We start from the raw sequence: 23,749 nt of genomic DNA, 5'->3' as shown, positions 1-23,749 counted from the left end.
AATGTAGAACTTGAGAAGCTGAAGACGATAGGTTCAATATGTAAGATATTAGAGTGGTGGGAATATAGATCGAAGACTGTCACAATGAACAGGCAAGATTTAGATAAAGGACAGCACATGCAGTAATGAATTGAACGAGTTAAAATCAATATCTGTGTGAGGGAAGGCTAAAGAGGTTTAAGACACTGGAAAGCAGGCCTGGCACTGTCTGTTGAGAGACCAGAATAGTCCCCAAGCCAGGCACCATCTCAGTGTGATGAAATGTAGGTGAATAGCCTTGATTAAATAAAAAACTAAAGTATTGTCGATGCTGGCAATCAGAAACAAAAACTGAAATTGCTGGAAAAGCTCTGTCACCCTTTAGTTACTTATGGCCAGCCAGCTCAGGGTCAGTCCCCTGAACTGAAGAGATTTTAAATCCTCTGGTTATTTTTCTTTTTTCTTAGGAGATCTAACCTCCTGGTTATATTTTTTTCTCTCTCTGCGAGTTTCAAATCTCCTGGTTATATACGTTTTATTTTGTTCCATGTCATGTGTGTGCAGGTGTAGAACACAGTGAAAAAACAAGTGCAGAAACCTTTATTTATATTCCGCACCAGGAAGAAAGGAAACACCCGAGTGGCCAGTGACAAGCAGTGCCCCTCTCTTGAGAGGTCCCTGGCTATATTGGTCAGCTAGGGCTTTCCCCTTCGGTAAAAACAAGGACTGCAGATGCTGGAAACCAGATTCTAGATCAGGGAAAAAGCACAGCAGTTCAGGCAGCATCCGAGGAGCAGAAAAATCGCCCAGGTTAACAACCCTCAATCGAGGACTTTGTAGTCAACGACACCCACATGGTTCCAATCACTACAGTCCTCCCACTCCCAACCATGGGGATGTAGGCCTGGTATTTCTCTTGTAGCTTTTTTGACAACGTTTTCACCACAGGTCTCTGAATCGGACTCTGACATGGGTGGTGTTTATCGGACCATAGCCTACCTTCTGCATCTGGAACGTCTCGGGAGAGATTTCTCCTCTTCTTCCAGAGGTAACAGTATCGAGACGGCATCCATCTTGGTCTCTGTGCTGAGTACTAGAGGGAAGGGGAGAACCTCAGGTTTCTGACAGGCGTTTTTGGCTGTTTTGAGGGACCTGGTATGTTTGCTCCTGCCCTGTTTGAAACCATCAGATCATAAGACATTGGAGCAGAAGTTAGGCCATTCTGCCCATCGAGTCTGCTCACCCATTCAATCATAGCTGATAATAGATTCTGGGTAATCCAAGATGGAGGATGGAAAAAATGCTGGCTGTAAGAGTTGCTCCTTTTTTTTGAGGTGTTTTAGGTGTTGGAGGTGATTTCCTCGAATTCCAGGAGCAGCGATTACTATTTTATATGCTATTGCATTGTTTTGGAACTTTGGAAAGAAGAGCAGACAAAGGAAACACATGGTGAGGACAGTGCAGGAGAGAGAGAGAGAGAGAAAGAAAAAAAGAAAGAATGAACGAATGAACGAATCTGCACAGTTACTGCCTTTGCTGTTTTTTTAATTCATGTATCGCTGGACCTCGGAGTGCATCTGTGAAAATGAACAAACGGTGAATTTCACAACTAACCTTGGAGGAAGTGGTTTGGGCGAAGTTCACAGCACAGAATCAGATAAGTTAATTGTTGTTTTAAGTCTGTCCAAGAGAAAGGCTATATTAGTGAGTACAGTGGGTTCTTTCTTGATTATATGTTTTTGTAGATAAGTCTCTTGATTAAACTTAAAATATAAGCCATAGCTCTTAATTTAACCTGGGGCAGTGTTTGTAGAAGAATAAGACGATGTTATTTTCTGGGTCTGTAGATTGTGAAGGAGCAAAAATAGCCTTTGCAGTGATATGTACTTCTTGTCAGATGTGGGAGTTTAAAGAGAGTTTAAGGGTTACTGTGGATTATATCTGCCATAAATGCTGTTGGATGCGAATCTTATCAGATCGAGTGGATCGGTTGGAGAGACAGATAGAAACGATGAGGAATTTGCAACAGCAACAGTATGTGATGGATGGCAGTTATCCGAAGGGGGGAGAGTCTCCTACACAGTCACATAGATGGGTTAACTCCAGGAAGGGTGAGAGTGGTTGGCAACTAGGGCAGGAGTCTTTTGTGGCTTACCCACTTCAAACAGGTATGCTGTTTTGGAAAATGTAGGGGGTGATGGATTCTCAGGGGAACATAGCACGAACAGCCAAGTTTCTAGAAATGAGACTGGCTCTAATGCAATGCGGGGTACGTTGACTTCCAAGAGATCAATTGTGTTAGGGGATTCTGTAGTCAGAGGTACAGACAGGCGTTTCTGTGGCCAACAGAGAAAAAGCAGAATGCTGTGTTGCTTCCCTGGTGCCAGGATCAAGGATGTCTCAGAGAGGGTGCAGAATGTTCTCATAGGGGACAGGGGCCAGCAAGAGGTCATTGTCCACATTGGAACCAACGATATAGGAATGGAAAAGGTTGAGATTTTGAAGGGAGATTACAGAGAGTTCAGCAGAAATTTAAAAAGGTCCTCAAGGGTTACTGGATTATTCCCAGTGCTACGTGCTAGTGAGGGCAGGAATAGGAGGATAGAGAAGATGAATGCATGGCTGAGGAGCTGGTGTATGGGAGAAGGATTCACATTTTTGGATCATTGGAATCTCTTTTGGGGTAGAAGTGACCTGTACAAGAAAGACGGATTGCACCTCAATTGGAAGGGGACTAACATACTGGCAAGGAAATTTGCTAGAACTGCTCAAGAGGATTTAAACTAGTAAGGTGGGGGTGTGGGACCCAGGGAGATAGTGAGGAAAGAGATCGATCTGAGACTGGCACAGTTGAGAACAGAAGTGAATCAAACAGTCAGGGCAGGCAGAGACAAGGTAGGACTAATAAGTTAAACTGCATTTATTCCAATGCAAGAGGAAGGCAGATGAACTCAGGGGAACGTGGGACTGGGATATCATAGCAATTACAGAAATATGGCTCAGGGATGGGCAGGACTGGCAGCTTAATGTTCCAGGATGCAAATGCTACAGGAAGGATAGAAAGGGAGGCAAGAAAGGAGGGGGAGTGGCACTTTTGATAAGGGATAGCATTACAGCTGTGCTGAGGGAGGATATTCCCAGAAATACAGGGAAGTTATTTGGGTCGAACTGAAAAATAAGAAAGGGATAATCACCTTATTGGGATTGTATTATAGATCCTCTAATAGTCAGAGGGAAATTGAGAAACAAACTTGTAAGGAGAGCTCAGCTATCTGTAAGAATAATAGGGTAGTTATGGTAGGATTTTAACTCACCAAACATCGACTGGGACTGTCATAGTGTTAAAGATTTAGATGGAGAGGAATTTCTTAAGTGTGTATAAGACAATTTTCTGAATCAGGATGTACCTACTAGAGAAGGTGCAAAACTTGACCTACTCTTGGGAAATAAGGCAGGGCAGGTAAATGAGGTGTCGTGGAGGGGTGGGGGTGGAGGGAGGGAGCACTTTGGGGCCAGCGACCATGATTCTATTTGTTTTAAAATCATGATGGAAAAGGATAGACCAGATCTAAAAGTTGAAGTTCTAAACTGGAGAAAGGCCAATTTTGACGGTATTAGACAAGAACTTTCAAAAGCTGATTAGAGGAAGATGTTCGCAGGTAAAGGGACGGCTGGAAAATGGGAAACCTTCAGAAATAAGACAACAAGAATCCAGAGAAAGTATATTCCTGTCAGGGTGAAAGAAAAGGCTGGTAGGTACAGGGAATGCTGGATGACTAAAGAAATTGAGGGTTTGGTTAAGAAAAAGGAAGCATATGTCAAGTATAGACAGGGAAGATTGAGTGAATCCTTAAAGTATGAGTATACTTAAGAGGGAAATCAGGAGAGCAAAAAGGGGACATGAGATAGCATTGGCAAATAGAATTAAGGAGAATCCAAAGGATTTTTACAAATATATTAAGGACAAAAGGGTAACTAGGGAGAGAATAGGGCCCCTCAAATATCAGTAAGGCGGCCTTTGTGTGGAGCCACAGAAAATGGGGAGACGCTAAATGATTATTTTGCATCAGTATTTACTGTGAAAAAGGATGTAGAAGATATAGACTGTAGGGAAATAGATGGTGACATCTTGCAAAATGTACAGATTACAGAGGAGGAAGTGCTGGATGTCTTGAAACGGATAAAGGTGGATAAATCCCCAGGACCTGATCAGGTGTACCCGAGAACTCTATGGGAAGCTAGAGAAGTGATTGCTGGGCATCTTGCTGAGATATTTGTATCATCGATAGTCACAGGCGAGGTGCCGGAAGACTGGAGGTTGGCAAACGTGGTGCCACTGTTTAAGAAGGGCGGTAAAGACAAGCCAGGGAACTATAGACCAGTGAGCCTGATGTCAGTGGTTGTTGGAGAGAATCCTGAGGGACAGGATGTACATGTACCTGGAAAAGCAAGGACTGATTCGGGATAGTCAACATGGCTTTGTGCATGGGAAATCATGTCTCACAAACTTGAGTGAATTTTTTGAAGAAGTAACAAAGAAGCTTGATGAGGGCAGAGCAGTAAATGTGATCCATATGGACGTCAGTAAGGCATTCGACAAGGTTCCCCATGGGAGACTGATTAGCAATGTTAGATCTCATAGAATACAGGGAGAACTAGCCATTTGGATACAGAACTGGCTCAAAGGTAGAAGACAGAGGGTGGTGGTGGAGGGTTGTTTTTCATACTGGAGACCTGTGACCAGTGGAGTGCCACAACGATCAGTGCTGAGTCCTCTACTTTTTGTCATTTGAGCATATGAAGTACGGTTAGTAAGTTTGCAGATGACACCAAAATTGGAGGTGTCATGGACAGTGAAGAGGGTTACCTCAAATTACAACAGGATCTTGACCAGATGGGACAATGGGCTGAGAAGTGGCAGATGGAGTTTAATTCCGATAAATGCGAGGTGCTGCATTTTGGGAAAGCAAATCTTAGCAGGACTTTACACTTAATAGTAAGGTCCTAGGGAGTGTTGCTGAACAAAGAGACCTTGGAGTGCAGGATCATAGCTCCTTGAAAGTGGAATCGCAGGTAGATAGGATAGTGAAGAAGGGGTTTGGTATGCTTTCCTTTATTGGTCAGAGTATTGAGTACAGGAGGTCATGTCACAGCTCTACAGGACATTGGTTAGGCTATTGTTGGAATATTGTGTGCAATTCTGGTCTCCTTCCTATCGGAAAAATGTTGTGAAACTTAAAAGGGTTCAGAAAAGATTTTCAAGGATGTTGCCAAGATGTTGCAAGGGTTGGAGGATTTGAGCTATAGAGAGAGGCTGAACAGGCTGGGGCTGTTTTCCCTGGAGCATCAGAGGCTGAGGGGTGACCTTATAGAGGTTTACAAAATTATGAGGGGCATGGATAGGATAAATAGACAAAGTCTTTTCCCTGGGGTCAGGGAGTCCAGAACTAGAGGGCATAGGTCTAGGGTGAGAGGGGAAAGATATAAAAGAGACCTAAGGGGCAACTTTTTCACACAGAGGGTGGTACATGTATGGAATGACCTGGCAGAGGAAGTGGTGGAGGCTGGTACAATTGCAACATTTAAGAGTCATCTGGATGGGTATATGAAGAGGATTGCCTCTTACCCACCCTCGATCTCTTTATAGCCAACTGCCGCCGCGACATTAACCGCCTCAACCTGTCCACCCGCTTATGGGTCGGGTGCTGGCAGGTGGGTCTAGATTGGGTTGGGATATCTGGATGGCATGGATGGGTTGGACAGAAGGGTCTGTTTCCATGCTGTACATCTCTATGATCTGTGACTCTAAGTGATTTTCCTACAAATAACTGATTTGCTCATGATTTTAATAGACCTCTGGGCTGTCTGCTGGTTTTAGAATGTGGAAATTTCTTCAAGCTCAATACTAAATCCTTCAACTTCAAAGTGACTGAAGAGTTCAGAAAGTTTTCCCTTGAGTACGTACGGACAGAAGTTGTAGCCTTTTGACGACAACTTATATTTATAGAATGCCTTTCTTGTCTCCCAAGCCCTGCATAGGAGGAACCAGAATAAACATCTCCTTACATGGCTTGGTGAAGGATATATACCAGGGCAGATGTGGTCAAGTTTGTTTTGGAGAATCTGAAGGAAGGAAAATGAGGTAGCCTGCTGTAGCTGGAAATTCCGAAGCATTGGAAAATGAAGGCATTCATGTGAAAACTAATGCAGTGCTTTTGGATGATGTCACGGAGTATCAGCATGTAGATGAGAAACAGGACACCATAATTATTAATCCCTGCTGTTCAACTTCTCCCTGGGACTGAAAATTAACTCTTAAAATTGCAATGGCTTATTTCTCCAGGTATTGATTGATGTTGGTGCTTTCGAAAATGTCAAGGGTAGAATTCCTTTTCTCAAGGTGGAGTGATCAGCACAAGCACAAAGATGGCCATCAAAATGGGGCAAAGTGAATCAGTGCGTCTGGGGCTGACTTCACTTATGTTCTGTGCATAGTAAGGTCACATGGGCTGCACATGCACAGATGGGCCTAGTGTGGCCAACTTTCAAAGGTGTGGTCACGAAGGCCTGGGAGCAGGGACAAAGGCTCATTCAGGGACAAAGACCAAGAGAGAGGACACAGCTTACAAAGTAGTGCTGCTCTGCACAGCTTGGCAGCTCCTCATGGTGGGCAAGAGACACCACCCAACCACCCAACTCTGGGCTGAAATTGGACTTGAGCAAGGCACTGTGAAAGTTCTCAGGACTCCACCCCCCCCCACCTCCCCACTTACCTGTGTTTGGACCAGATCCCTCCAAACCATTCCTGTTCATATACTTACCCAAATGTTGTTTAAATGTCTTAACTGTACACACATCCACCACTTGTACATTTACTTGAAAAGGCAGTGAGGGATAGACAGAACAATTATGGACCAGTCAATCTAAACTTCAGAAGTCTGAAAACAGTTGGAATCTATTCTGAAAAAAGGAGCAAACTCTCACTTAGTGAAGGGACAAAGAAATCAAAGGCAGTCAGCATGAAGATCGTGTCTGACAAACTTGATTAATTTGTTTCCTTGTGGAGGTAACAATGAGTTTGATGGTTAGTGCAGTTTATGTGTCCGTGTGGAATTTGGCAAGGCATTTGTCAAGATCCCACATGGCAGACTGAGTAAACAATAAATGCTCATGAGATCCAGGGAAATGTAACTTGCTGGATATAAAATGGGCTCAATGGCAGGATACAAAACGTAACTATTGATTGGTATTCTCATGACTAGAATGCTGTTTCCAACACAGACCTTGGAGAGGCCAATAATAGGCCCCTTGCATTTTGTGGTATTTTTCCAAATATTTGGGTTGAATGTTGGGGATTTGAAGTCTGCATTCAAGACAAGAATTGGCATTATGTTTGATAATGAGGAAGGAGGCTGTCAATTCCAGGAAAATATCAGTGGATTGATCTGATGGGCAGAAAAGTGGCAAATGGAGTTCAACCCAGAGCAATGTGAGGTGATGCAGTTGGAGAGGAGAAATGGGAGCATGGAGAGAGAGTGAGGGACCTTGACTATTCACAGATCCCTGAAGGTAGCAGAACAGATTGATGAGGCGGTTAAAGCAGCATATGGTTTCTTTATGCATAGAACAGAGTTGTTATACTGAAGCTATATAAAACACTAGTTAGGTCATGCTGCATACAGTCTGGCCACCACATTACAGAAAGTATATAATTACACTAGAGACAGTACAGAAGTAATTTATTAAGGTTGTTGCTGGGACTGAAACATTGCAGCAATGAGAGACAATTGGAGAGGCTGGGGTGATTTTGCTTAAATAGAGGGAGCAGACAGAAAATGTGTTTGAGGTTACAAGGTTGTGAGAGGCCTGGAGACAGCAGGTGGGAAGGACCCATTTCCCTTATCAGCACGATCTGTGATTAGGGGGAGGCATAGATTTACAGCAATTGCTGGAAGGGTTAAGGGGAGACGAGGAAACATATTCTCACCCAGAGAGTGGTAGGGTTGTAGAACACACCATATGAGTAATTGAGACAGAAGCCCTCAGTGCATTTAAAAACGGGTTGGGGGATGTACCTGAACTCCCTCAATCACGAGGAATATGAATCGAGTGGTGGAAAATGGGATTAAGACTAGATGAGTCATTTGTGGATAGGGCACAGACAAGATGACCAGGAATAGCCTGCAGCTGAGTCATAAACCTTTCTACATTTTCTAATAGAAAGGAAGGAGTAGCAGTATTTGAATTGTTCCATTGTGTGTGTGTGTGTGTGTGTGTACAGATGCAATGGGCCGATGGGCCTTCTTTGTGCGCTGTAACAAATCAATGATTCTGAATTGCATCTAGTTTGACACTGAATTCACCAACACTCTGATGAAGAGTCATCTAGACTCAAAACATGAGCTTGCTCTCCGTCCGTGGATACTGCCTGACCAGTTATGATCTCCAGCATTGGTTGTTTTCACACTAGTTTATAGTTCTTTCTCAGTTAATGTTGTTGCCTTTCAATCTAATTCACGGAGAAGATACACAAAGTCATTTGTTCTTATCACCTGTGTGCCAGATAATGTCACTTTAACTGCAAGCTGTTACCAGCTCGAGCCTTCAGTAACTTCCCATTCAAAAATCATCTAAAACCTAAATGTCTCACGCCAGGAACAATAAACTATCAGATCCCCCTCCAGAGCCAGTCCTGTCCTGATGCTTTTGTTGTTTCTCCTTTTAAAATGAAATGAAGTGTTTCCCTGGATTTAGCCACTTTCTGAGCCAACAGCCTGAAGCCAACTTGACGATGCTTTTCTTCCTTAACTTCAGACAGCTAAAAAAAACAAGAGCAACTGCCAATTGTTTTGCCGGTATAAAAATACTTGGAGGGCTGGATTGGTGAAGAATGTAGTAAGTCAGCCAATGTTCAATTGTTTTGCAAGAGGAAGGATTGGTAACCATAGCATGAGCTGATGACATCAGTACTCACTTACACCAGGATGACAAATATATAAAACTGAATGTCAGAAAATCTTTCACATATGCTGAAAATCTCTGATATGAAGGAATGGATCACCTAAAAAAGCTTTGTGAAACATGCTCCCAACAACAGAAAGTGTAAGTGTTCTACATTTTCTCCTCTTACTAGCATTGTCTTAGCTCTGTTTCCTCAATTTACGCTGACTCTTTTTAGACCCCACACTTGTTCTGCAATGATATTTTTTAAATGAGACAATTATTGTATTATGTTTCAGAGAAAACTCAAATCAATCATTTTGCGCAAAATCCAAAGTTAACAGTATCATTACAATTCCACCCAAATTCTTAAAGTGACTCGAATGTGCTGGAATTTGTCATCAGCTCATGAACTAGTCTCAACGACTGAGAAAGTGAATTACAGCAAATACATTTCTGTTTTGGCAAAGTTTGGAAGTCATCAGAAATTGAGGGGTTTATTTGTGAGTTAAAGTGCAAGTGTATGTGTCTGTAGATAAGTGTGAATGTCTGTATGGGTGTGAGTGTGCATTTGAGAGAATGCCCATCAGTATGTTTAAGAGAGACTGTGTCAAAGGGCTAGAGAATGTGAGGGAGCACGTGATAGAATGAAAATATGTAATAGTGCGCCTGTGGGAGTATGTGCCCATGTGACAAAGAATGTTTGGGCTTATGAGAGAGAGAGAGAGAGAGAGAGAGAGAGAGAGAGTGAGAGTGTGTGTGTGTGTGTGTGTGTGTGTGTGTGTATGTATGTGTGTGTGAGTGTGAGAGAGAGAGAGAGAGAGAGCAGGAATCTGTCAGGATGATGGGTGTGTCTCCAGCTTTCACAGGATGGAGAGGAAACCCCATCAGTTCCATGGTAGAGGCCCAGCAGAATTGAATACCTTCCCCAAAGGGAAGGCGCTGAGGCCCCCAGTGCTGGAAGTCTCACCACTGAACCGCTGGCCAGTTACTGGCTAGGAAGCTTTCGTGGCACCAACACTAATGGTTGGTGGCAACACACCCACTAGAGAGGCAACGCACCCACGAGAGACCAAGGACTATTCATAGACCAGACCGAAGATAAGTGAAGGAAAATTGGGGAATCATAAGACAGGGATGATGTGACAGAGTCAGCAGGAGGGGGGTGAAAGCAAGGACAGGGGCATAGTTTTCAGTGACCACCTGACTGCCTGATGCTGAGTCCTTGGGCCAAGCACTGAGTGCCTTCAAAGCATGGGAAGAAAGGTCTGCTTGCAAATTTATCAGGGCAGCATTCCAAGTGTGGTAGAAAACATTCAAAGTTTGTGAGAAGATTTGTAGCTCGGGTGCTCATTTTTGTGTTCTATTCGCCGAGCTGGGAGTTTTTGCTGCAAACGTTTCGTCCCCTTTCGAGGTGACATCTTCAGTGCTTGGGAGCCTCCTGTGAAGCGCTTCTGTGCTGATTCCTCCAGCATTTATACTGGTTTGAATCTGCCGCTTCCAGTTGTCAGTTGCTGTCCGCTGCAGTGGCCTGTATATAGGGTCTAGGTCGATGTGTCTGTTGATAGAATTTGTGGATGAGTGCCATGCTTCTAGGAATTCCCTGGCTATTCTCTGTTTGGCCTGCCCTATAATAGTGGTGTTGTCCCAATCGAATTCGTGTTGTTTGTCATCTGACTGTATGGCTACTAGGGATACTACTAGGGCTACTAGAAAACGAACGTACTCCATCCCCATATGCCAAATGCTGTGACATATCTCTCCCTGACAGACATGCACAATAACTAAGCTTCCTACAGCCTGTTGTAAAACCTATCTTATGCCAACTTACAGTCACCCATGGCCTGAAAGTGAATACTGCTATGTTGATTAGGGGTAGGGTTAGAGCAGACAGACTGAAATTGTTAGCATCACCCTCATAATGAGACACTGCACTTGCCATAGTAATTGATCATACATATACTTTCATTACTCAGCTAGGTATTATATACAAGACAACCAGACATTTTATCCATGAGATTACTAGACATGAGAGCAAATGTTTTCAGCTGTTCTAAGACAAAAACTCATTTAAAGAAGTAAGTGGAGATCCCTTCAATGTTGGGGGGGGGGTGGGGGGGGGGGGGGGGGGGGGAAGAGGGCCTCAATCTTACATGAATACAATTGTGCTTAATTCAATTAAGAAATAAAGTTTTTTTGGCTATCAATGTGAGCATCTGACTTGCGATTATTTAATTGCATGACTAAGGTATTAACTTTAAAGTCTTTCACATTATTGGATTATTCAGGCACTTATTCAACTATTTTCTTTCTTAACTTTAATTATTAACAATAAATGGGATATGCCACTTTTCCCATCACAGCTCCAGGTAACTGATTATCATTCTACAAGATTCATGGAAAATCCTACAACCGGTTTTGAATTACATTTCAAATGTAAAAAATAAAGTTATTTCTGATCAAACTCCAATAAAAACAGATATGTATAGTAATTGTACTACGTCTCCTGCAGAGTTAAGGGAAAAACAGAGGAATGTTAAAAATAATGTTACATTTCCAACTGTGGAAGTACAGTTAACCTTCATTATAATCTAGATAGCTTTGGCTGGCTTGGCTTCCTACTTGTACCACGAACATTGTTAAAAGCTCAAAAAAGGATATTCACAAGACATTGATCTTAATGAAACTATGTTTTTACCAGCTTTACTGAATCCAGGTCCATTACTAACCAGGAACGTAAGAGTAAAGAGCTTTTTTGTAAACATTAATGATGTAAAATATTATTGTCCATCATTCCGTCCAGTCTTCATTTTCCAATATGTGCACAAAAGAACTGTGCTTGTTCAACCACACACCCCTTCTTAACAGAATGTAGAAAACATGCTGCCAATTTGCATGCAGTAAACTCCCATGTCTGCAATGTGATATTGACCAGAAGACTCATGTTAATTACAAGGGATTGAGGCAAAACATTGGCCTTACCTTCTGCAAAATAATAGTGGGTACTTTCATCTCTACACGAGGAAACACATAGGATCTTGTGAGCGTGTCTCACTGCGAGGTCAGCACATCTGACCATGCACTGGGTATCAGCCTACACTTTGTTCTCTGCCGTAAGAACTGAACCCATAAAACTCTTGACTCAGATGTGACTGATGTGGCCAATGCAAATATAAGATAGGCTGGATATGACAGAGGAGATTAAGTAGAGTCATAGAGTTGTAGAGATGTACAGCATGGAAACAGATCCTTCAGTCCAACTCATCCATTCCGACCTGATATTCTAATCTAATCTAGTCCCACTTGGCCCTTCTGTCTATAAACCCTTCCTATTTATGCACCCATCCAGATGCCTTTTAAATGTTATAATTATACTAGCCCCCACCACTTCTGGCAGCTCATTCCATACACACAACACTCTCTCATGAAAATGTTGCCCTTTAAATTTTTCCCCTCACTCTAAACCTATGCCCTCTGGACTCGCCCACACCAGGGAAAAGACCTTGTCTATTTACCCTATCCATGCCCCTCGTGATTTTACAAACCTCTATGAGGTTACCCCTCAGCCTCTGTGCTCCAGGGAAAACAGTCCCAAGCTATTCAGACTTGCCCTGGCAACATCCTTGTAAGTATTTTCTGAACTCCTTCAATTTTCACAACATCCTTCCTGTAGGAGGGAGACCAGAATTGTACACAATATTTCAAAAGTGGCCTAATCAATGTCCTGTACAGCCACAACATGACCTCCCAACTCTTGTACTCAATGCTCTGACCAATAAAGGAAAAACACCATCTTCACTATCCTGTCTACCTGTGATTCCACTTTCAAGGAACTATGAACCTGCACTCCAAGTTCTCTTTGTTCAGCAACACTCCCCAGGACCTTACCATTAAGTGTATAAGCCCTGCTCTGATTTGCCTTTCCAAAATGCAACACCTCACATTTATCTAAATTAAACTCCACCTGCCACTTCTCAGCCCATTGGCCCATCTAATCAAGATCCCATTGTACTCTGAGGTAACTTTCTTCACTGTTCACTACACCTCCAATTTTGGTGTCATCTGCAAACTTACTAACTGTACCTTCTTAATAATTTGATCATATTGAAGCTAATGGCTTCAAGAATGATACAACAGTTCCTGCAGGACCAATTTCTTTATCAAAATACACATAATTTCACCTAGTTAATTACATTATGCAAATCTCCTTGTCTCTTCATAAATGTTAAGAAAGAGTTTTAGAATTAACCCTGCAAGCTGGTGCAAGTGTGAGTGACATGCAATGCAGAACAGGGGAAAGGAGTTGCCCCAAGAAAAACAGTGTCATCAAGTTTAGGATGTTTAAAAAGGGTTTACTTCAATCAAAAGTCTCTTTGACAAGAAGTTAACTTATTTTTTTGCCCACAGGACATCTGTACAGTCAAAGGACCCTCAGCACACAGATTACCTGCATGTCCTGAAGAGATACTTGGTTGTGAAATACATACAGTATATGATCCTGCCTTCTACAAATATTGTGGTATTGGTTGCAGGAGCCATTGGAACACTTCATGTCTCAGTCTTGCTCTTATCTCAGACTGTGTCTAAGAAGAGCACAGCAGTCTTCATTTCCCATTTGGCAGCAGCAGATGCAGTGCTGGTGCCTGCCATCCTGCTCGAAATGTGCCACCAAGTGGTTGACATCAAATTTGCACCAGATGGCTTCATCCGTGGCCTTATTCACAATCTCCTGGTGATGAACATCAACGTCAGTTCTTTAATGTTAAGTTGCATCAGCCTGGAGGCTTTCCTCATAACTCAATTCCCTGTGCAATCTCGTTACATAAGGACTGTAAGGCAAGCTAAAAGGACTAGCATGCTTGTCTGGATTACTGTGCTCATAGAATGTGTTATTTCACAAACTGAATACATAGCTGCTGCGGAATCCGAGGAACTCTGTCTATCACCGTTGTTCCAGTATTTTCTGCTGATAGCTCCTGCTGTTAGAGGACTGTTTGATAATCTGCTCATCTGTTTCAGGTTCATGAATGTTTTCTTCTACTACAAAGTTTATACAACTAAGTCTTATTCCAGGCACCTATCGACTAGAACAGGCCACTGTTCTTAACATACAAGATCGCCCTTGAAGAATTCCTTTTTTAACAATATAAATGATCTTTTACTTAGGTAGGCAGACAGGCAATGAGATATTTATTAAGTATTTATTATTTACAAAATGAACAAGAATCCAGAGCCTACTCCATCATTCAGTAAGATTATGACCTCAACTCTATATTCCTAATATACTTAAAAATTCTGCATCCAGAAGGGAATTTTTGAATGGGTAATTCTTTATTTTTCAGCTACAATTCTTAGTTTTTAATTCTTCCACAAGACGACATATCCTTTCAACATCCACCCAGTCAAGTTTAAACAAGATCTTATATGTTTCAACTGAATCACCTTTGATTCATCTGAACTCCAGAGAATGCAGCCCTAACCTCATAGCAATCTGCTCATTTCAGGTATTAGTCTAGTAAACCTCCTCTGAACTGCTTGCTAAGTATTAGCATCCTTCTTTAGTACTGTACACACAATACCAGATGTGATCTCACCAAAGCACTGTATCACTGAAGCATAAGACCCCTCCCCAGCCACCTCCCCACCTCATAAGAAAACATAACATTCAAGCAACTTCCCTGATAACTTGATGACGTGCCTCTGAAAATGATAACGCAAAACCTCCTGCCTGCAGATACTTTGCCAAGTAATGTCTCATTTTACAGTGAGGCAGCCTCCCATGACTTCATTGCTGAATCAGCCAATAAGGAATGTGAGGGGAAACTTGCCAACACTGTGCGTCTGTGCAAACGCAACCTATGGAAAGCTGGGTGGGTTGAGTCTATGCCTGGAAGCACTTTTCCCGAATTCACACAGAGATGCAGCGATTAATTTAGCTTAACACAGCCTGCTGTAAATTGGGATAAGATCCGAAATTCTTCTGTCAGCAACCACCAGGTCAAAAGGAATGCTGTAGATTCCGATCGCTGTCAGTCTCACAAGTTTTGAAGCCGAAGCGGAAATTACAGGAGGGTTTGCACATAAGTCGAGTCAGTTAACAGCTGCACCAATGAGTCACAGCTGGTCTGGCAAATCCAACTTCTTTTTGAAATTACCCAAATTTTAGATTAATCCCTTCAGCATGATGACAAATAGGTTACACTCGATGATGCATGTTAACGTGTGCATTCATACATAAAATACTGTGTACCAGGATGGGCCATGAAATAATAATTATCAGTTTTATTTCCCCGAGAACCTTGATGTCTGTGCAAGCTTTCAGCTTACAAGGAATTGTGATTATGTGCTATCGGCTACAGAAGTCATTGTAAATACTTCAATAATTAAGGGAAATGAATTTTTTGTGATTCTGTAATGTTTTGTGCGTATTTCCTTCCTTTTTTAGTACCCATCATTTACAGTTCTGATCTCGGCCTGGCCCAGCTGCTGTTTGTTAAGAAGCTTTCAGAAGAAACAGTGACTTGGCTGGAATTGGTGGCAGAGGGCAATAGCCGAAGTTATCTGTTCCTTCGTTGAGACATTGCAATGATTTCCTTCACGGGTTCTCCGCATGTAGAGAAAGTATACAAAACACGCGTGAAGGCTCGGGTTCTGAGAGAGAAGGTTAACTATCTCACTGTTTAGATTTGATTCCCTCCATTATGGAAACAGGCCCTTCGGCCTAACAAGTCCACACTGACCCTCCGAAGGGTATCCCACCCAGACCCATTCCCCTACACTTAAACGCCTGATGTACCTAGCCAACGTTCCTGAACATTCTGGGCAATTTAACATGGCCAATTCGCCTAACTTGCACATAGAACATCCACAGAACATAGAACATTACAGCGTATTACAGGCCCTTCAGCCCTCAATGTTGTGCCAACCTGTGGAACCAATCTGATCTTTGGCCTTGTGGGAGAAAGCCCACGCGGACACGGGGAGAATGTACAAACTCCACACAGACAGTTCCCCGAGGCTGGAATCAAACCCAGGTTTTTGGCACTGTGCTGTCCACTGAGCTATTGTGCCATCTCAGGTAGACAATGATGCTGTTTGTAAGGAGTAGACTAAAACTGAAGAAACAAATGGGAAACAATTAGAATTGGTGAGTGAAACAGGAACCAAACTCATTCAATCAACTATTGTACAGGACAGCAGGAAATATTGCAATTACTCAACGATATATACACACATCATTAGTGTTTCACAAGGGATGGGCTGGGTTCTCTTAATTCCCCCTTTGGGCTCAGCAAATGTCAATTAGCTAGGAAAAGCCAACAACTGGGGCCTATTGTTACCAGCTACCTGCTTAACAATGGTTTCAGCTATTGCTCAGAAGTCATTTTCAGTTTTGGCTCTGGGCAATTTGAGCAGATTCTATGAGACAGAGAAAAACAAAGGTCATACTATCTTGAGGTCACGCACAAATGATTCTTGGAGTGGGGGAGACAGTGTGGTATTAGGAGGGTGGTGGGAAAGGGGAGAGTGAAATGAAAGCCGACCATTTTGGGTTGAAGTCACACACCAGTCCAGATCGTTGCTCAGGATTGGTGAGACAAATTTTGACCCAGTTCAGACACCACCCTTCAATTTTTCTGAGTGATCCACTAAAAGAAGATCTTTCAGGATGGACTCAGTGCAGCAAATTACAGGTGGAGCTGTTCAGATAAACCACAGTTTATGTACAAAAGTGTGGCACAGGAAAAGCACAGCAGGTCAGGCAGTATCTGAGGGGCAGGAGAGTCAGGAATGTCTTTCCTGATGAAGAGCTTAAGCTCGAAACGTCGACTCTCCTGCTCCTTGGATGCTGCCTGACCTGCTGTGCTTTTCCTGTGCCACACTTTTGACTCTGATCTTCAGCATCTGCAGTCCTCACTTTCTCCTCAGATAAACCACGGGGCAGCCATATAGGGCAGCAGCAGGCCTATTCTGGTAAGAACTGAGCTCAAATGTCTCAAAGCATCTTTGAAAAGTACTATTGTGATCCCAGCTGGTGGGAACACGGGCCAAGTCAGATTCCAGAGTAGCTGAAGGACCAGATCCTGAATGACGATGGGCTATCATGAGAAATCTGGACGAATCGTGAGTGGAGACCAGCGGAGCTTTTCTCCATGTCAGGGGCAACTGACTGCATTTTCCAGTACATTTCTGTTGTAGAGGCAAAACTCTTACTCAGTCGCAGTGAGATGCCTATTAAGGGAAGTTATTTGTCTGTTGCAAGCCTCATTAACTGCACATCTTTCTTCATTAATACGCAGCCTCCCTATAGTGTCACCCACCATCAGAAAACGGGATGATGAGCATTCTCCAACATGGAATTCTGAGCAGGTACCTGGAGAGAACAGCTCACCACTTGCCCCTCTGGATTGCTACCTGAAACATTATTGTCCCAGGGCAAACTCCAGAGCATCAGCTGCTCACTGTCCACATCCATAGATTGTGCTAGCCTCTCCATACCCTAAAGACACAATTCCAGTGTACATGAACAATAATGCTGCACTCCAGTGCTGCTCTTTAGATCATGCAGGCCACTGTGCATGCAGTGATAGGCTACATCCGCAGAGCTCCTCACTCGTTTCTTTATTACTCACTCAGTGCACCACCTACCACCTTACTGCATCCCCACCATGCATTGCCCTTTTGCTCTTTACCCCCTCAGAGATTAAGGGCTCATAGTACGATTACTTTGTCTTATTTGGTGCTGACATGAACTCAGGCAGCTTCTCATGGTACCAGTCACCAACCAAGGGGCTGGACATCTTGTTATATGGCACAGTGCTATGTCAATCTCATACCTGCACCATATGCCAACAACAAGCACAAAGCCACATTTTAAAACCTCAGTGGAGCTGTCCTTACTGATGTCCACGGAGGAACCCGTCAGTTCTGGGATCCCAGCAGAATAAGTGCAGAGTGACATCCAATGTCAGTCCACTGTCAGTCCAGGGTCTTGGGCACTGTCAGACTTTCAGTCAGAACATTCACAGTCAGGGGGTATGCACCTGATCATTCCAGGAAATGGGTCACAGTCATGGTTCCAATTCAGCCAGTTCCAGGATCAAAGAATCACAGAGTGTTACAGTGCATAAGGAGGCCATTAGTCTTCTCATATCAGCACTGGCTCTTTAATTGAGCTTTATTACCTTGTGCCAGACTCCTGCTTTCTCCCTCGTAACCGTGCACACTATTTTTATCCAAATAATTATCCAGTGCCCACCTGAATGCCTCAGTTGAACCTGCCTCTATTCCATTCCCTATCTACTCACTGAGCGGTAAAGATTTTCCTCACATCAGCCTGGTTTTTTTCGCACATCGCTCTAAATCTGTGCCTGCTTGTTTTTGTTCCTTTTGAGTGGGAGCAATTTTCTTTCTTATCAATTTTATGCAGCCCGCTCATGATTTTGGCAACCTTTATCAAATCTCCTCTCAGCCTTCTTCTCTCCAAAAAAGAACAGTCCCAACATTTTCAATCAATCCACATAACTGAAGTTCCTCATCGTCATAAACTGCTTCTGCACTCTCTCCAATGTATTCACATCCTCCCTAAAGTTAATAAGATGTATGGGTAATGGGAACACAGCTAGGGAGTTGTACAGATATCACTGAGGCATCCAGTCGCACACTCAGGGCTATCCAACTAAGTTGCTCAAGGTGATCCATCTACTAAATGTCAGGACAGGAGGGTTTTATCGAGGGTTTTATGCTGCGGGAGGGAGGCTGGGAATTAATAGTGGGGATTGGAGGCAGAATGCTGGGATACAGAGAGACTTATGTCAGTAGGTGGGAGAAACTGAATCTGGATGATGATGCGATGATAGACCCCAGGGGCTGGTCATGTGAGGTAGGGTGTTCATTGATGTGAGTGGCACCCTGGTGTCTGGGGGATGACACTAAGCTACGTGATGTGATATGTTCACCTCATGTGCCTTGGGCTGAGGGTAAATGTGAACTGGTACAGAATTGGCTAACAGATTCGGTGGGGAGTCGAGAAGGTGGAACACCTGGGCATTGACAGAGTCTTGATAGTGTTCGGCGAGGAACAGCCCAGGACTCATGATCTGAGGAGCAGCTGCTGTGAATCAGAAGTGAGCATTAGGAATGAAAAGGGTTATGACCAGACCCGGAATGAGGGGGTGTAAATGCTGCCCTACATGAGGGTACAGAGACCCTTCAAAAGACATCATCAGTAGGACATGCACATTGATACTGTTCAACTCCATGACCTGAGCCCTCCTGACCATTTCATGTAGGGTCATGGCTGAATTCCACTAGTGACAGAGAGGCAACATCTATGTACATGGACCAATGGAGCTGAGTTACCACCATTGTGGGCACCATTGACTCACCACTTGCCTGCACATGGTGTAGCAACAGTTCACTTCACAACTTAGTCTTTGGAACATCATCGAGGGGTAAAGATTCTAGCTTCAGTACCTTCAACTTTGCATTTACAGCTACACAGAAACAGAGTCAGAACTGAATATACATACTTCCAAATTTCAGAACTCATTTGGAATTGAATTCTTACCATGCCACCAATATGCCCGCTCCCTTGCTCTACCTCATTTGTGTCTTGGATTCCCAGGGGCTGAGGGCAGCAGTAAGGGTGAAGATGGAAACCCCAGCCACCTCTCGAGTGTCCCAAGTGGACTCTGGGGGAGACCTGCCCATGATTTCTCATCGAGCTCGGTGTCTGCTGGCACTAGTCTGTCTCTTAGTGAGGAAGAAGAGTAAGGTCAAGGTCAAGTGGCTTGTTACTCTATTGTGTGCTGCACACCAATGGCTGGAGCAATGGGGTGCAGGCCTGTCCTCAAGTTCATCAGATTCTGAGTTTGCAGTACCTGGCTGTCTGTGGCAGCTACCAACCTGTCCACAGAAGCAGCCAGATGATTGCAAGCTTGAGGTAGCAGGATCTCTGTAATATTGCTGCAGCCTTGTAGCCATTGGCATCATATTTCTGCCTGTTGCTCCTGAGTAGACATGCGCATTTGGACTAAGAGCCCAATTGCTGACACCATGGGGTCCCCTCTGGCCTGGAGCTCACCAGGCTGCCTGGTCTGAACTGGCACATTACTTCCTCAATGACCTGCAGACACATGGCAGTGAAATGTCCACCAGTTGGTGCTCCCAACTCAAATCTAGAGAAACTACCCGCTGAATTGTCAGAATCAGGGCTGCTCGGGCTAGTGGGGGGGTGGGGAGGTGGTGGTGGTTTTGGGGCTACTGGTCGTGGGGATTGAGTACAGGAGGTGGTCTCTGACGTCTCCTTTCAGCTTAGGATTTTGGGCTAGAGTTGTCTGCCAGATTGGTGGACTAGTGTGGTACTTACAAAATATTAAAAAAAGAGCAAGGGTTAAAGGCTGTGTCAGGTGAATAATTCATTGACAGTAGTGTTAAATGTGAGAACAGCACTACAATAGACAATGATTCTTATTTGATTACTGCAACATGTACGTCTCTGCATTTCCACAGAACCTGTCCCACTCTTTGCCAATGAGGACACATATCCTCCCCTCAGAGGGGTGGGGAGCTGAACTTTGGCCTCCCCTTCCAAATGACCCTTTTGGCTCCATACTGAGCCATTTTCTCCTGAATAGTGAGATGACATGGGGTGGCACAGCTGATAGTGCTGGTGCACATGAGATGGAGTCCTGAATGAGTGGGTAAACAGTGCGGAAGACCTCTTCCGTAGCTGATGTTCATTGGTAGGATATGCAAAAACCAACAAGTGTGGCTGTGCCAGGTGAGGGCACAGGACAATTGTGGCAGGGGCAGAGTTGTGTTGCATGCCCTTGTGAGGGATGAGATGTTTTAATAAGATCGTGGCTGTGTGCATTGAAATAATAGCATCCTGCATCAACTAGGTGAAGACGTCAATTATAGAAATGGGTTTAAAAGAGTTAAGTGCATTCAGAAATCACTTCTCAGTTATTATCGGCCTTTCTATTAATTCCATGCTGCACGGAGGATAAAAATATCAGTTTCATCCTCAAATGACAATGATATTATTCCATGGCTCAATAAGCATTTGAACCATACATATCACGGCCTGCATATTATTCCATCTCCCTTCCCTGAGGAGCTCTCTTCTCATTGCCCTGTCACACTGAGAGAGCCTGACAGCCCACAGGCTACAACTATGAAGGAAAACAATGGCACATGCATGCAAACACATCCAATATGTTCCCCTGTCCATGCCACCCAAACTCCCTCTCCCCCTCTCTCATGGAAAGAAGAAAAATCTAAGTTGTATAGCTTGTGTCACATGGATGACCACAGGAGCACAGAGCCTATGATTTCTTGGGAGAATTAGGAAGATGAATGTTCTCATTGGTTCCACCTTGGCTCCTTCCCAGCTGAGCTCTTCCAGTATAAATAGCATGGCTAATGTGGTGATCATGCCTCCATCATACACCTCTCATCTCTCACTTCTTCCCTCCTTGAAGACACTCTCTGAGCCTTTTGTTCAATGCCTTTTTAAACAATCAGACTGCTGATAACTTCATGCAGACAGAAAGAGGACCTCTGAGTTTGCAACAATCCCTCCTCCAATTGCCAACGCCCACTGTTATTAAACCTGCTGACAAGAGCGGTGCTATTGTTGTCTCACAAGCGAACCTCTACCTCACACTAAACTAACGCAAATACTCTGACACCTCATTCTCCATAACCCTGCCCTCAGATTTCATGGCATTGCTTTGCAGACCATCACTGACCTCAACAATTCTTTATATCTTCCCTTTTTTCTCTGCTCGTTCAATTTCTTCTGACCAAGATTCATGACTCTTCTGATGACATTCACTCACAGTTTCTTATTCTATGTCACCGCTTAAACCAATACATCCGAAATGCCTTCCCATGTGGTCAACTGGGGACCACCCTCCAAGGTCATCGCAGCCCTTATCATTTCCAGCCATTTTTACTGCCCCTTCATGTAATGTATCATCCTCTGCTTCTAGCAGCACAGTGTGACCTCCAAACACAGGTCCCTTTCGCTTTTCAAAGTGGCATCATGAGGCAACCATTCCCTGCCCCACAGCCTGAGTCAATCTAATATCACCTTAATCATCTACCTCCCTTCCTGGGACACCTACCCACGATGTTCGTTCTAAAGTTAAAATCTGAATTCATCCCAGTTGTTAGTTCAGAATAAAAGACGTCCCAATTGCATTAGCCTTAGCTACTTTAGCCTAAATTTACCACCAGCTTCTTAGTCAAATAAAATTAAAGGGACAAAATTAACCAAAGCTTTGGAGTGAGCAATATGTGTCAACTCATCACTTTGTAACATTTAACTTCCCTCATTTTTTTAACATTGTGATACATTCTTCCTTTTTTGTATCAACTTCCATTCTCAATTATCTAAAAGTCTTGCAGAATGATGTTGATTTTAAAGTTCTCAATTTATATTCAACTTCCTTCATGATCTTGACCCTCCCTTTCTTAGTAACTTCTTCCAATCTATAATTCCTTCAGCAACTCTGCATTCCTCTTGAATTGGCCTTGAATTTCCTTGGGCCCTCCATCGGTAGCTGTCTCTTCAATCACCAAGGCTCCACAGCAGATTATTTAAAGTATTACATGGACAGGTACAAAAAAATATTTTTTAAAAAATGGATCGCTAGGCTTTATTTCTAGACACAATATTAACAGTTTTCCTTGATTACTAATCATATCACAAGTTAGTCTGAAAGTCTAAGTTCCCCATCTTCTGAAGTTGGTGATCAGGCAGAATAAGATCTCATCTTAGGAGTAACACTTTCATAAGCTGAACTTAATCATAACAGCAATATAAAGAATCCAATTTAGCAATACAAGTGGAACTTAACACAATTATTTTTAACAAGTGTACTGTGAACAGCAAAGTGTGGAAGGGAAATTATGACTTGTCACACACACGTTTTATTTTGACCATTGGTGAAATGCATTTAGCCACTCATGAATTTCTGAAAAGTTGGAAGTCCACCAGTGATTTCCTTTTCTTTAAGCATTGTTTATTCTTGATACACTCACGAGAGATACTAGCTGCTTATCCTGGCTTGTGTACTCTGAAACAATTATATTTATGTGCTTGTTACAAAGGTTCTTTGAGCAATACAGAGTCATACAGCATGAAAACAGGCTCTTCAGCCCAACTCACCCGTGTCGGCCAGGTTTCCTAACTAGTCCCATTTGCCTGCATTTGGCCCACATCCCTTTAAAATTTTCCTATCCATATACCAGACCAAATGTCTTTTAAATGTTGTAATTATACATGTCTCTGTCACTTCCTCTGGCAGTTTGCTCCATAGAAGTACCACTCTCTGCATGAAAAAATTACCCCTCATGTCCCTTTTAAATCTTTCCCCTCTCACCTTAAATATATGCCCTCTAGTTTTAATCTCTGTACCCTGGGAAAAAGACCTTGGCTAATTGATCTTGTCTAATTTGGAGATGCTGGTATTGGACTGGAGGGTACAAAGTTAAATATCACACAACACCAGGTTATAATTGGGAGGACTAGCTTTCGAAGCGATGCTCCTTCATCAGGTGGTTGTGGAGGACACAATTGTAAGGCACAAATTTATAGCAAAAGTTTACAGTGTGATGTAACTGAAATTATATATAGAAAAAGACCATGATTGTTTGTTGAGTCTCTCAACTGTTAGAATGACCATATTAGTTTCACTTCTTTTATATGTAAATCCCTAAACTATTTTTAAAAGTTGCATTCTCAGATTAACTTTAACAATTGGTGTCAGCCCAGGTAATGTGTTGAAAGTATTGGCCCCCTGTGTGGTGCTGCCTG

The 23,749-nt window shown here is 43.2% G+C and overlaps 1 protein-coding gene across 1 annotated transcript; it reads left to right on the top strand.

The window, feature by feature from the left end:
- The first annotated feature begins 8,996 nt into the window (after nucleotides 1-8,996).
- On the top strand, nucleotides 8,997-15,271 carry LOC132820210 (P2Y purinoceptor 2-like). The gene is made up of 2 exons (XM_060832198.1): nucleotides 8,997-9,081; nucleotides 13,327-15,271. The coding sequence occupies exons 1-2, from the start codon at nucleotides 9,032-9,034 to the stop codon at nucleotides 14,024-14,026; spliced, it is 750 nt and encodes a 249-aa protein (XP_060688181.1). The 5' UTR covers nucleotides 8,997-9,031; the 3' UTR covers nucleotides 14,027-15,271.
- The last annotated feature ends 8,478 nt before the right edge of the window (nucleotides 15,272-23,749 follow it).

The sequence above is a fragment of the Hemiscyllium ocellatum genome, chromosome 11, assembly GCF_020745735.1.
Source record: "Hemiscyllium ocellatum isolate sHemOce1 chromosome 11, sHemOce1.pat.X.cur, whole genome shotgun sequence".
Classification (NCBI taxonomy): domain Eukaryota; kingdom Metazoa; phylum Chordata; class Chondrichthyes; order Orectolobiformes; family Hemiscylliidae; genus Hemiscyllium; species Hemiscyllium ocellatum.
Note: the sequence above shows the minus strand (reverse complement) of the source record. Positions and strands in the feature narration are given on the sequence as shown.

Coding starts and splice junctions, on each gene's coding strand:
- LOC132820210 (XM_060832198.1), top strand. CDS start 9,032: ATGGATCACCTAAAAAAGCTTTGTGAAACATGCTCCCAACAACAGAAA. Junction 9,082..13,326: donor TGCTCCCAACAACAGAAAGT/GTAAGTGTTCTA, acceptor TTTTGCCCACAG/GACATCTGTACAGTCAAAGG.